Source organism: Buteo buteo, chromosome 7 (genome assembly GCF_964188355.1).
Source record: "Buteo buteo chromosome 7, bButBut1.hap1.1, whole genome shotgun sequence".
Taxonomy (NCBI): domain Eukaryota; kingdom Metazoa; phylum Chordata; class Aves; order Accipitriformes; family Accipitridae; genus Buteo; species Buteo buteo.
In genome coordinates, this window is record NC_134177.1 from 18,512,597 (window position 1) to 18,526,806 (window position 14,210).

Consider the following 14,210-nt stretch of genomic DNA (forward strand, 5'->3'; position numbering starts at 1 on the left):
GGACTTTATTGTATACTTCTAGTAAAATACTGTTTTAATGTTCTTTACAGTGAACTGATGCCTTGCCTGCCAAAAGAGGGAATCTTTGCTGTTGATACTATGCTGAAGAAAGGAAATGCGCAAAATACAGATGGTGCAATATGGCAATGGCGAGATGACAGGGGTCTCTGGCATCCCTATAACAGGATTGATAGTCGAATAATAGAGGTAGCAATTCCGCATGCTTGTGTGGTGATGTTTTCTAAATACCTGTGCAGTTGTATAGGGGACTGAGTGCTTTCTTGTACAGCTTTGAAAATATCAGCCTTATTCTTCCTGAGTAAGCAACACATGAGTTTCCTCAAACCTCCTGCTGTAATATTGTGCTGTTTTGGTATTCAGTAATGGGTGAACGGCTTAATCCCTGTTTGTATTATATTTCTGTCGGTCATTGTTTTTCCTACTGTGTTGCCCCTCTCTTCACCTTTCATATAGATTCTTATTTGTTAGGGATTTCTTAACTTTAACTTCTTCCTTGTTTTTAGGCAGCTCATCAGGTTGGTGAGGATGAGATAAGCCTGTCTACACTTGGGCGTGTCTATACTATTGATTTTAACTCTATGCAGCAAATAAATGAGGATACTGGAACAGCACGTGCCATTCAGCGAAAACCAAACCCTTTAGCCAATACAAACACTAGTAAGTACAGCCCAGGAGACACCTGGTGTCTTTGACTAATTTATGCTGGGTTATGCAACATTCTGCTACTTAGCTAATATATTTCTTACGGTTTCTGTGAAACACCAAACTACTCTGATTTACGTGAATGAAGACAACTTTACAACAAAACTCAAACTATTGAAATGTATTCTTTTTAACATGTAAACTTTTCCTGGGAACTGAAAATGCATTACTTTGGGGGGGAGCTGGGGGTGTTCCTGACCTGGGACTTTCTGAAACAGTTTTGTTCATACAGCTCTTTTATTTAACGAAGACTGTTTGAGGACTTATTACTACCGTACAGAAATAAATAAGAAAACTAAAGAAAAAAGATTTGACTCCTTGAAAGAGGAGGATTTGTACCTACGTTCTTGCCATCAGTTTGACTTCTGGTTCTTTAATTATATCTTTTCAATTCAAGAGCTAAACTAATTCAGCTTTAACAAAAAAAAGTAATCATCAGAGCAGAGGTACAAAACTCTGTAGTGATTTGGTGCACAATTTCTCACAGGTGGACATTCAGAATTGAAGAAGGATGATGCTCGAGCACAACTAATGAAAGAGGACCCAGAACTGGCAAAATCCTTTATCAAAACATTGTTTGGTGTTCTTTATGAGGTATATAGTTCTTCAGCTGGACCTGCTGTTAGACACAAGTGCCTTAGAGCAATTCTTAGGATAATCTATTTTGCTGATGCTGAACTTCTGAAGGATGTGCTGAAAAACCATGCTGTTTCAAGGTGGGTTCATTAACTGTTGTGAATGAAACTAATTTTGAGCTTACAACTCAAACTTGTGATTACTACTTTGAACCATCTTTTTTAGGGGAAAATTATACTTTTAAGTTATTATTTATTTATTTTCCAAAAGCTGAGGCTGCCAGCTCTTCAGGAATTTCTTGCATCTTAAATTTTGCAGTAGGTGCCAAGTCTAAGTGTTCTTATTAGAAACTTCGCTTACCTATATGGCTGTGTGTGCTAGTAAGGTCTAATATTAACGTTTACTGTTTTCCTGATTTCTAAAACTTGCCTATAAGTTTTTCTGAAGGCAAGAAAAATTACTTTTGAGGTAATACGATGTGAACCATAACAGACTATCATGGCATTCAACTGGCAAGTTCTGTTCATGAAACCTCTCAGACATGTTATACCATAAAGTTAGGGATCTAGATAAAAGGATGCAATTAGAATGACTGGTTTATCAAAGGCAGTACCAAGTTCCACAACACCATGTTCTTTAAAGGAAGAAAACTCTTTTCTTTTATGCCACATGTTAAAACTTGGTAAAAGTGATTTAGGTGGGAAGAGGACTTTATCAGTCCTTTTATTTATAGCTTTTACAAAAGCACAATGAAATTTGTTTGCTTTCAGTCTCTAATAGTGCATGTGCAACATGAACTGGCTTGACTTTTTTTTTTAAAAAAAAGGCAAAAAATGATAAGGCGAACCTAATTCTAATAAATTATCTGTTTTAGTCATATTGCCTCCATGCTGTCAAGTCAAGACCTTAAGATAGTAGTTGGAGCCCTGCAGATGGCAGAGATTTTAATGCAGAAGTTACCTGATATTTTTAGTGTTTACTTCAGAAGAGAAGGTAAATGTTGCTTGGTTTTTTTTCTCTTCACTTCCTTATTTAGTTTTTTAAAGCATGTGTGTGTGGAGAATCCATGTCCTTTACCCCCTGCTTCATCCCCCTCAAGCTGTAAAAAGTTAATATTGTTCTTGAATAATAAAGGCAAATCCATACAATATATCTTCATATGACTAGGGTGGAGCTGACCAAGACTCTGGAGGAGACAAGCTTGTTTCTTCTGAATCTGGAACAAGTTTGTACAGGCTTACTATAGATGCTAGTGAACTTAAATTTTGGCTGAAGATGGCTTGCTGAAATTACATGGGTAGTCTTACCAGACAAAACTAACAAATCTTTGGCAGGAAGTTGTTGTAATCCACTGGGGATTTGGGGGTTTCTTTAGCTACAGTTTGTGCTGCTGTCGTTATTATTATTTTTTTAACTATGTAGATTAACTTTTTGAAGAGAAAGGATTGAACTGCTTTTAAAACTAACTTAGCATTGATGGGTGGGGTGAGCCAGTGCTGCCATAGTCAAAACAGAGTTTCATGTAACAGACTTCAATCTTTTCAAACATGTTTGTCCCTGGCACCCCCCACAAAAAACCTTCCACAACCAAACCAACCCACCAAGCAAAGATTTCTTCTTTTGCAAAGGGGTGATGCACCAAGTGAAAAACTTAGCAGAGTCGGAGGCTTTGCTAACGAGCCCACCAAAAGTATGCACTAATGGATCAGGAATGCTGGGTACCACTACAACAATAAGTACTGGAACAGCCACTGCTGCCAGTAACGCAGCTGCAGATTTGGGCTCTCCCAGTTTACAACACAGCCGGGAGGATTCTTTGGATCTGAGCCCACAGGGGTAAGTGTGCGTGTTGCTGTGAAAAAACAATCTGTTGAGGTTTTGGGTTTTTTTTGGTGGTGGTGATTTTGTTGCTGTGGTTTTGGTTTGGGTTTTTTGTTTGTTTTGGGTTTTGTTTTTGGTTTTTTTTTACATCTTGACTGACGTGGGCTGCTACAGCATCATCTGCATTTTGCTGTGGTACTTTCCTGTAAGGAAATAAAATGGAGTGGTGTTGAAGCTATCAATGGTAGTTTTGATTCATTTTATATGAAATGTTTGGGGGGGCCTGGAGGAAAGACTAGTGACCTGATAGTTACAATGTAATGCTATGAAACAATCTGCTGTTTAGTGAGAGGCTGGAGAATGCCAAGATCAACAGCTGTACTCTCATGTAACTCTTGAGAACAGAGTGATTCTTTCAGAGAAATGATACCTGTGGTGCATGGTTCCTTTCTGCTGGAGACTGGAGGAAGAAAAATCCTTAAGTTATTTTGTTGGAATGCAACCATTTTGAACACTTGTAGAATTAAAATCTCTTGTAGGAATAAACTATTTCAGTGTTACACAGTTTGCCTTTGTTTTAAAGGTGAAATATTTGTCTTAATATATTGGCATAATAAGGAAACCTCACTTTAAACCAGAATTGAAATACGTGAACTTGGGAAGTGTAGGGGTTGGTGAGTAGTAACTACATAAATTGTTGAAAAAGTGGTTTTTTGGCTTTAATAGGGGAGGCAGGTCAAATTTCTAGTGTCTTTTGCTGTTTATTCAGTAGAGATTTATGGATTATTTTTTTCTTTTTAATTTTATTCAAATTAATAACCAGATGGTTACACAAATAAAAAAAATGAAAATTATGAGAACGTTTTAGTGGCACTTCTGGCCATATTTGGCTGCCCATAGTAGAAAGGTGACAGCAAGCAAAACCCCTTCTTTCTGGATGGAGTAGTCACTTTGTCCTTCCAATTAAAATAGAGTTGAGGCCCATTCTCCCAGAGCTCATTCTTCCCTTGTGCCCTCCTTGTTATGGGATGGAACTCTTGTTCAATTCTTGAGGAAATAGCTGGCAGATGCATCTTAAACTGAGAGATGGGTATGTATGAATATGGTGGATGGAAACATGTTACTTTATTTTAAATTTGGACAGACGACTGAGCGATGTTCTAAAGAGAAAAAGACTGCCAAAACGAGGGCCAAGGAGGCCAAAATACTCTCCTCCAAGAGATGATGACAAAGTAGACAATCAAGGTAAATAATTCTTAAAACCTGATACTCTATCTCCTTTTAAGTTTAAAAGTAAGCTTATAAGCTGTCAGAAGTGCTAGCTGTAATAAATTTATTGATTCTCTTAATTTTGTCTGTACCTCCTCCAGCTAAAAGCCCTACAACTACTCAATCTCCTAAATCTTCTTTCTTGGCAAGTTTAAATCCTAAAACATGGGGAAGATTAAGCACACAGTCCAACAGTAACAATATTGAACCAGCACGAACAGCAGGAGTAAGTGGTCTTGCAAGGGCTGCTTCCAAGGATACCATTTCCAATAACAGGTACACACACAAAAAGTCAAAGTACTTGTAATATGGTGTTGACTTTGAAGCGTAGCTACTTTCTTATGATAAGCCATCAGGTGATTAAGTATGACCTATCAAAGAAGTTTGAGCTTAACCACTGTTAAAATAACTCTGGAAGAAGAATCAAGAAATTAAGGTAGAGAAAATAACCTCTTAATAAGTTAAAAGTAGCATGGTGCGGAAAAATTGGATAATTGGGAAAAATGGTGCAAGAAGTAATTTGTAGAGAATAGACCTTTACTGTGTTGGAGTAAGAGGGAAGGGTTTTTGGCTGTGATTGCTATTAAACATGGGGAAAATGATACTCTGGCTGTGTTTACTTGTCATAATGGAGTATGCAAATGCTAAGTGTGGCTGAATGCCTTTTATGTGCTTCTTTACAGAGAAAAAATTAAGGGCTGGATTAAGGAGCAAGCCCATAAATTTGTAGAACGTTATTTTAGTTCTGAAAACATGGATGGAAGCAATCCTGCACTAAATGTATTACAGAGACTTTGCACTGCAACTGAACAACTCAACCTCCAGGTTAGAAATGGCAGGCTTGCTTGGAGTGGGATTGGGAATGGAAGCAGTAGGAGTATTTAGGAGGAAGCTAAATGAAAGCTGACCATTTTAGATAGTATGGCAAATATTTTAAGCATAGTTTTTGTGATCTTAAATGATGATACAGTGTTTCTTAACTTGCAATGGTTTGTTTGGGATTTCTTTTAGAATTGGTATATAAGCTCTGATGTCATTTATCATCAGTGATATACGAGTATTAACAAGGGTATTCTTGATTCCTAGCAATGTGTCACTTACATAGCATTTTATTTCAAATTTAAAAATTTTACAGTTAAGTGTTAGGGATTGACTTCATACCTAAAGAACACCACAGTTTTTAGTAAGAACTTTGGGGGTGAGGGGAGGATAAAAGGAAAGTAGCATTTTGTTGAAAGGATAGAATAAATACAGATTGGGCCAGATCTGCTAGAATCTCAAGAACTTGAGCCTTTGCTTCTCAAACAGTTGTGATCCTTGATAGATGGTCTAAACCTGTAACTTCTAAAGTAGCTGAACAGCTGAGTTATGTTCTGTGCTTTGATTTTAAGCAGTCATTAAAATATGAAACTTTCTTTCTTCCTCTCTCCCACACAGATATCATGTGAAATATATACCAATCTGAGGGATTTCTTAATTTTTATTTAAAAAAAAATAAAATTGATTGAAGCTTATCTTTACATTGCATAAGACAGAAATGGGGCCTTGCATTTCTCTTAAAATGGGGAAAATGTAGATGTTGCCTGTAATGTCTCCTCTTGAACAGAGAAATTGCTTATCCTCACCTTATTTGTCCTATCATTGCATGTATTGAGTTACTATACACTCCAGACTTTCCCTTTTTTCTCTCCCTTTAGAGCTGTTCTATGCAGTAGGAGGAAAAACAGTATTTCTTAAGCCCTTAATACCTAGGTAGTAAAATACTACCTTCATATTTTTCAGGTGGATGGTGGAACAGAGTGCCTTGTAGAAATCCGTAGCATTGTCTCGGAGTCTGACGTCTCCTCATTTGAAATCCAGCATAGTGGGTTTGTTAAACAACTGCTGCTTTATTTGACATCTAAAAGTGAGAAAGATGCTGTAAGCAGGGATATCAGATTGAAAAGATTTCTTCATGTATTTTTTTCTTCTCCAGTAAGTTTTCTTGTTTATTCTTTTGTCATTCTTAGTTGTCTTTCTCTCAAATTGTACTTACCTGACCATCCGAGAGGTTCAGCAATGAGCTTGACTTAAAGATGGAGTATGGAAAGAATGTTTTGTCCATGGCTAAGCTGTATAACACTACAACTTCCACGTGGTTTGGTGTCTTTACAGGTCATGAACTTTTTAGAATACCCTGTAATTACAGAAAATTCCACTAAAGAGTGGAAAAAAATTCCCAAATGGCCAATTGTCTGAGTCTTGAACAACTTAAAAGTTGTTCCTGACTTTTAAGAAGTTGATCTGGAAAGACTTTGGATAGTAATCTTATCACTTGCTCTATTTAATCCTAAATACTGCAAGAAACTAGGTTGTCCTGTTTTTAAAGGAAGTAATTTAAAGTGGAAGAGAGGAAAGTAGGTAACCACTGCTTCCGTGAAGTTTATTGCTCATGGTTAAGAGTGAATGCTTAAAATCTGTAGGGCTCTTTGAAACCAGGAGAGAAGAGTGAATTCTTTGAAACAGGTCTTTCATGAACTTATGTGTCATCGTATCATCCTGATACTGCTAGTTTAAGTGAGAGCAGTGATTCGCTTCCTTTTTTTTTTTCCTTAAACAACTTGTGGTATAAATTGTTTTAAGATGGATTAATTCAAGCACATAACTAGAAGACTGGATTATATTTCAGCTTCCTGGAGAAGAACCCCTTGGAAGATTAGAGCCATTAGAAAATGCACCTTTGTTGGCATTAGTCCATAAAATGAACAATTGCCTCAGTCAGATGGAACAGTTTCCTGTCAAAGTGCATGACTTCCCTAGTGGAAATGGAACAGGGAGCAGGTAAGGATTAATGCTCAGGTAACAGTTTTGTTGGAGGCTTTTGTTTTCCAAAACTTGTTTCAATGCTAAAAGTTCCAAGAGGTAATGGAAGCTTCTGACCCTATTAAAGACAAAAGTAATTACACATTTGGCTTTTTTTTATTCAGTGGAAGATTGAATGTTTAACCAAATGCTTGCTTGCTATCTTGAAACTTCTCTCACTTAGATTGGGGGTGATGTGTAATTTTAAATGCAATCTCTAAATTTAAGCTTTAAAAACTCAAATGTCTTCCTTGTCCCCATGTAAAAAACACTGGAAAGAAATAATCTATTATTGCTGAGACACTGATATTTTGTAGTGAAGTAATTAAACTGGTGAGAGTTTGTATTACAGTGCTCAACTTTGTTACTCAGATAGGTTCTGTTCTCTAGGATTATAATTGAGTGATAACTGTTGGCTGTCAACATAGTTTAAAGTAACTGTAGACCTGCCTTGTGTCTTAAGATAGATTAAATTTGGAATCCAACTTGTTATTTGTGTGTTAAGTAACAAATGTGACTTACTGAAGACCTATATCTACAATCTCTTTTCTGTGCTTTAATACATCAACACTATTTTTCATCCAGTGTATAGCAGTTAGTAAGTCTATTTCACTATAAGTTGCATGTAAGTTTTGAAAGTATCTACTGGTGCTGGCTAAAACCTCAGTTTGATGATAGACATATTCTTATGACTATGTAGACATTAGGAGTGGAGGAGCATTGAAAATGAATTTTTGAAAACTGTTCATTAAAGTTTGAAATGCCAAAAATCTTCTGTCTCTTGGGTAGTAAGATAGTGTGGATTTTTTGTATCACTAATTGTGACACAACTTATATTATAGTAGATGTATTGGAGCCTCACACTATAGTATTAACCTAACTTACATTAAAATTCAGTACCTGTTTTTGTGAAACTGTTAAAATCCATGGGAATGCATACAATACACAGATTTCTAATACTTGAAGGAATTAATTGTCTTGGTACTGGCTTTTGCAAACAGTATGTGCTCTGTAATCTTACAATGCTTCCTAATATGCACTATTTCTGTTAAAAGTGGTATAACTACAGAAGTTAAAGTTGCGAATCATAAAAGCAAAATTCTGCTATTCTTTTTGATAGCATGTTAAACATGGGAAACCAGACTACTGCAGCTTTGTTTGACTGCTAGTCTTACTGTGGATTATGTCAGTGAGGATTTTGAGGCATTAAGATATGGTAGTCTTTCACTAGCACCTGGAAATAGAAGCAGTCCAAGATAAGAGGTTTGTGTATAAAAATGACTAGCTTGACTATTAATAGTTTGGTGAGATGGAACATGTATATAAACTATACTTGGCAAGAAAAAACAGAGGAGCTTCCAGGTTATCTCTTTAGGTCCTTACTAAAAAACATATGAATGGATATGGGTACTTGCATTACCCACCCTGGTTCTGATCCTTACTGCACTGCAGGTGAACACAGCTCTAAATTTCATGTGGCATCAGCTGACCACTGAACAACTTCAGACCTCAGAAATGGTCAGTATAGGCCATATTGTAATCAGTAGTCAGGCTGGACTTTCTCTTAATCTGTGTAGCTTCCACTGGAAATCAGATTTTGTCCAACTTGGATTCTGGTTGTTCTTGTAGAATAAAATTTTTAATATGTTTATCCAAATCTTAATAGCTTAGTTTTAGAGAAATAGGCTGAGAAATAATACTCTGAACAAGTGAGTTTGTAAATGCATGTACAAGTCTGTTTTAATGCATTTTTTTAAATGCAATTATGGTTACTAGATTCTTTGTGTAGCAACTTTTTTCACAAATTATTTTGAGTTTTTCTCTTAACAGAGGATCCCAAGCTTTAAAATTCTTCAATACACATCAATTAAAATGCCAACTGCAAAGACATCCAGACTGTGCTAATGTGAAACAGTGGAAAGGTGGACCTGTGAAGATTGATCCTCTGGCTTTGGTACAAGCCATTGAAAGATACCTTGTAGTTAGAGGTATATATATTATACAGTCACATGTGTTTTGCTTCTTGGTATAGTCACTACTGTCAGCAGTGTAGAGTCTGTAAAAACCAGTGAGGATTGTACTGAAGACAAATGGGAGGTACCTATAAATGTACCTTGTTCACAGTGGAGGAGACTGAAGCTGCAGAGAATCTTCCCTTTTCTGGGACAAACTTATTCCTGTTGTAAACAGTTCAGTCTAAGTACTAACATAAGTATAATCTAGTTGGCTGTAACTTGGCATTTTTAATGCCAGATGTTGATACTGAAACTTGTTCTAATGTGTCTGAACCTTACTTTAACTGATGTGTTTTGGAACTGTTTTGAACAGTGGAGTTCATAAAAGTCAGAATATGAAAGCTTTGCTACATTTCATGTGAAAACAAATGAGGATGTCTTTCTCCTCTCTTGCCTCAGGCTATGGAAGAGTTAGAGAAGATGATGAGGATAGTGATGATGATGGGTCAGATGAAGAAATAGATGAATCTTTGGTAAGCTTTTGCTCTGGGGGCAAGGGGAGGGAACAGTGTGGGATGAGGCTTAAAGAAAAGCTAGCAACAAGTTTCCTAACGTCTGTGGCTTTGTTGTTTTGTTCAGGCTGCTCAATTCTTAAATTCAGGGAATGTGAGACACAGACTGCAATTTTACATTGGAGATCACTTGCTGCCGTATAATATGACTGTGTATCAAGCAGTTAGGCAGTACAGTTTGCAAGCCGAAGAGGAGAGGGAGTCTACAGATGATGAGAGCAACCCATTAGGAAGAGCTGGGATTTGGACAAAAACACATACCATTTGGTAAGTTTGCTAGAGAAATCAGAGGACAACTTCCTCAGTTTCCTAGACGTATACACATAAAGAAAATTTGAATATAGCTGTCTTTTTTGGAGGTGGGGGGGGACAACTGAAGCTTTGAATTTCCTGATGTGATCGAGATACTTAAATCTTAGGAAGAATTCATTGTTAGCTACTGACATCCTTTCTAACTCATGAGTGAACTTGAAGAACAAGAAATGGGGAATTTTAAATGACACCTGATAGATGGAGGGAAATCATTCTTAGTGTTATGTAACTAACCACAAACAATAGAGAATGTGTCTGCAGTCTACAAGTAATGGTCAACTTCATACTGGTTTTCATAGTTGATTGCTCTACTGGTATATGTATTCTGTGGCCATACTTTGCAAGGAGTGGTATTGACCTATGATTGTGCCAAACATTTTAACATTCAGCAGTGTCTTTTTCTTTCTAATATTTAAATATGTTATTCAAAAGCAAAAAAACTACTTTGTTTTTTTGCCTATACCTTCTGCTTCTCTCCAGGTCATGGAGCTGGAGGGTCCCTGACTTCTTCTCCTCCATGACATACTTTGCTACTCAGGGCCTAGCTGCAAAGGCCGGATCATGTCCAAATGCATTGTTCTTGTCTGTCTGTGTTTAACTGTCATTTAAGTAACTAGCATTTTATAACTGCTTTTGTTTCCATGTAAGTTGTTATTTCACAAACATGTTTTTAACTTTTAATTACTTTCTAGGTACAAACCTGTGCGAGAGGATGAAGATGGTAATAAGGACTGTGTTGGTGGTAAAAGAGGAAGAGCGCAAACTGCTCCCACAAAAACCTCCCCTAGAAATTCTAAAAAGCATGATGAATTGTGGCATGGTGAGTGTGTTACCTTGCTAGTAGTATGTTAGGTTTGTGAAACTTCTTAAAGGATGGGGAAGAAAAGTGTTTAGAGACACCATAGTGTTTCTTTTAAAGCAAGCATAGTATAAGAAAAGTAAGTATATATTATGTGTATTAAAACTAAAGATACTTACTGAATTATGTAACTAAACTGTTGTAGTGAAGTGAATGCCATGACTAATACTACCTAGGCTCCTAATAATCTTGGGAGGGAAGACTTATAATTGATTTGTTTCAGTAACATACTCTTTTTTCCTGCTAGATGGTGTATGCCCTTCGGTATTAAATCCTCTAGAAGTTTACCTCATATCTACTCCACCTGAAAACATAACATTTGAAGATCCCTCATTAGATGTTATTCTTCTTTTGAGAGTTTTACATGCTATCAGTCGATACTGGTATTACTTGTATGATGTGAGTAGAGCACTTTTAAAATCATTTTCATACTTGATATAGGCAGCTCTGCCCCGAAACACCTTAATATAGCCTTCTTCCCCCGTCTGCTGCCCCCGCCCCCCCAAGACAGAATAAAGCAAATACTATCATTTCCCCCTATCTATTTCTCTAACTTCTGGTAAGATGAAGGCTATAAATTCTTATAGTCAATCATATTTCCTTTAACACACTATAAACACATTTGCTGTGCTTTTTCTTTCCTTAAGTTCAAAGAACAACATCATTCCTGAAAAGAAAATGAGTAGTAAAAATCTACTCAGTCTTTTTTTCATGGCTTAAACTCTGTATGACCAAAGTGGCAATGGAAGTTTTTTTTTCTTGTGATAAGCAAATTAGAAGCATAAAAAAACCTCTTCACAAAGGCTTGGTATTCCTTCTAGCATTTCTTTAACTAGAAGTACATTGTTTTTTTAACACAGAATGCAATCTGCAAGGAGATAATTCCAACCTCAGAGTTTATCAACAGTAAACTGACAGCAAAAGCAAACAGACAGCTCCAGGATCCTTTGGTAATTATGACAGGAAACATACCAACTTGGCTGACAGAACTTGGAAAAACATGGTATGAATGACTTTATATATAGTATTTCTAATTTAAGTTCAGTAGGCCTTTTGGCTGGGCAGCCCAGGTGCATCATATGTTACAAGGCTTTTGAAAGTGCTAGGGGACAGTAGAATGTATTCACAGAAGTTTTGCTAAGACACTTAGATGAATGTTTATGCCTATATTGCATAGTTTAAACCAAATATGGAGGGATAGACTAGCTGCAAAGTTCAGACCACTTCTTACAGGAGTTTGAGTCATTCGAAGTTTTCTCATTGAAATAGTAGTACTTGAATATTCAGATCTTTTTTTCTCCTGTTAAAGTGTTTAATGGCATTTTTGTCATACCACTACATTTATATTAGCATATTCAATATAGCACAAAGAAAAAATATCTCTATAATTACTGAAAAATATTATAAATAATTTTAATAAAGCTATATTCATAGTACTTTGTAGTATGTTGATACACAGTGTAAGCTTTAAAACTCTTGTACTTGAAACAATGAGAAACCAGAGTTGATGTTTTGGGTTTTTCAAGCACGTTAATTAAAGAAACGTTGGTGACAATTGACTGGAAATACGTACTCTAGAGAAACTACTTGGTTTTTCATTTTTAAAATAAGGTCTCTAAATTTCTTCATAAACATTCTAGATAACAAATGAGTATGAATGCATATTATACAAACATCTGTAGCTGTATTTGTTCTGTAAAAGTGCCTTTTCACTTAAATGTCAGTGGAGGACTACAGTGTTAATGTGCACATGCCTTCAAGAATAGTAGAACTGATAAATTAAAATAAGTTTCTCTGGTAGTCTTTCACAGACTAGTTGAAGTGCTTTTTGAAAATGGTGGAAGGTAGAATGCTGGTGCTGCTGCGTAGGCAGGTTCTACCCCCCTCGCCCAACCTCCCCTACCATGGGAGGTTGAGCCACCTTCTTAAAATCTTTGATCTAAGTTAGATTTACTAATTGTAAACCAGGTGTGCACAAGTAAAATAATATTTATTTTCTGATATAAACTTTGCATAGCCAAGGCATTCAAGTATTTTGAGTTATTTTTCTGGAAGAGTTAAAATTTTCTGGCATTTTTCGTGGTTCCTTCTTATATTAAATTCTGTTTCTAGAATCTTGCTCTTAAGCATTTTAACTAAAAGTGTGTTCTGGAAGGCTTCGTTTGGAGGCTGCTTTCACCACAGTGTTTAATAAAGCACCAATTTCAGGCGTACTACCTTTCTATCGTGTTTTAAACTAAACTATAGTCATAGATGCCAGTTGGAACCAGCTGACTAATCCAATGCTCTTTACAGCCCGTTTTTCTTTCCATTTGATACACGTCAAATGCTGTTTTATGTTACTGCTTTTGATCGTGATCGAGCCATGCAGAGACTACTGGATACTAATCCAGAAATCAATCAATCAGATTCTCAGGATAGCAGAGTGGCACCGCGACTGGACAGGAAAAAAGTAGGTATATTTTATTTAAAAATAGAATGAATGATCTGTTTATTTTCATATCGTCTTTAAGAATATCATTGTGAGCAAGATGTACTTGTAAAACTTCGGGTTTTGTAGTATACTGATGAAGGTGAGGTTTGTTTTTATTAATTTAAAAGCCTCCGAGTAGAAAGCACAATGTCTTCTAGGTGTCTGCCACTAGGTGGCAGAAGGGGCTAGCATATGCTACACTTCCTCACATCCTGCTTCCTTTTGAATTGTCATCTTCACATAATTTCTGAAACTATACTCCAAGAGTGAACTTTAACTTTTAGGTTACATTAGTGTTGTTTCCATATATTAGCTTGTAAACCTCCATTTTGCTTTATGTAGAATTTCAGAAGCAATAGGATTTAGACCCTTAAATGTTACCTGAATAAACAAAAACATTGTCCTTGTATTCTGGGAGAATATTAAACCTCCTGTCACAACATAATAAAACTAAGCTGTGACTTTTAAATTGAGGGAGTCTTGGGTGTCTGCCTTGAGTCTGCAGAGATGTTATCTTAAACTAAGGTCTCCTGTATGGTGTAAATCTGCCATATGGTCTTGAATATCTCTGGGGAAAAAACACAAGAAACATGAGAATCTAGTTCAGCTAGAATATAGCTTCCAACATGTAGGAATCCCAGTGCTGGGGCTGGGTGGGTGTGGTTGTAGGTTTTCTTTGTTTTGCATTTGTTGGTTGTTTGTGGGTTGTGGGGGGGGGGGTGTTTGTTTTGGGGTTTTTTTTGTGTGTGTGGGGTTTTTTTTGTTTGTTTTTTTAAACTTGCTGCTTTCCTTAATAGAGAATCTGCAAG

At 36.4% G+C, this 14,210-nt stretch overlaps 1 protein-coding gene across 11 annotated transcripts in view; it reads left to right on the forward strand.

The window, feature by feature from the left end:
* The window catches only part of TRIP12 (thyroid hormone receptor interactor 12), an 81,622-nt gene that overhangs the window by 54,529 nt on the left and 12,883 nt on the right, over positions 1–14,210 (forward strand). For 9 of the 11 annotated variants that reach the window (XM_075031787.1, XM_075031793.1, XM_075031794.1 and 6 more), the window contains 17 exons: positions 51–207; positions 525–678; positions 1,211–1,439; positions 2,174–2,292; positions 2,928–3,135; positions 4,265–4,365; positions 4,491–4,665; positions 5,073–5,214; positions 6,172–6,363; positions 7,058–7,209; positions 9,046–9,218; positions 9,645–9,718; positions 9,825–10,024; positions 10,762–10,889; positions 11,176–11,327; positions 11,789–11,931; positions 13,224–13,380. In XM_075031787.1, the coding sequence (XP_074887888.1) occupies positions 51–207; positions 525–678; positions 1,211–1,439; positions 2,174–2,292; positions 2,928–3,135; positions 4,265–4,365; positions 4,491–4,665; positions 5,073–5,214; positions 6,172–6,363; positions 7,058–7,209; positions 9,046–9,218; positions 9,645–9,718; positions 9,825–10,024; positions 10,762–10,889; positions 11,176–11,327; positions 11,789–11,931; positions 13,224–13,380 (2,656 nt within the window). The remainder of the gene's footprint in view (positions 1–50; positions 208–524; positions 679–1,210; positions 1,440–2,173; positions 2,293–2,927; positions 3,136–4,264; positions 4,366–4,490; positions 4,666–5,072; positions 5,215–6,171; positions 6,364–7,057; positions 7,210–9,045; positions 9,219–9,644; positions 9,719–9,824; positions 10,025–10,761; positions 10,890–11,175; positions 11,328–11,788; positions 11,932–13,223; positions 13,381–14,210) is intronic. The other 2 variants (XM_075031792.1, XM_075031798.1) reach the window with 1 other exon arrangement.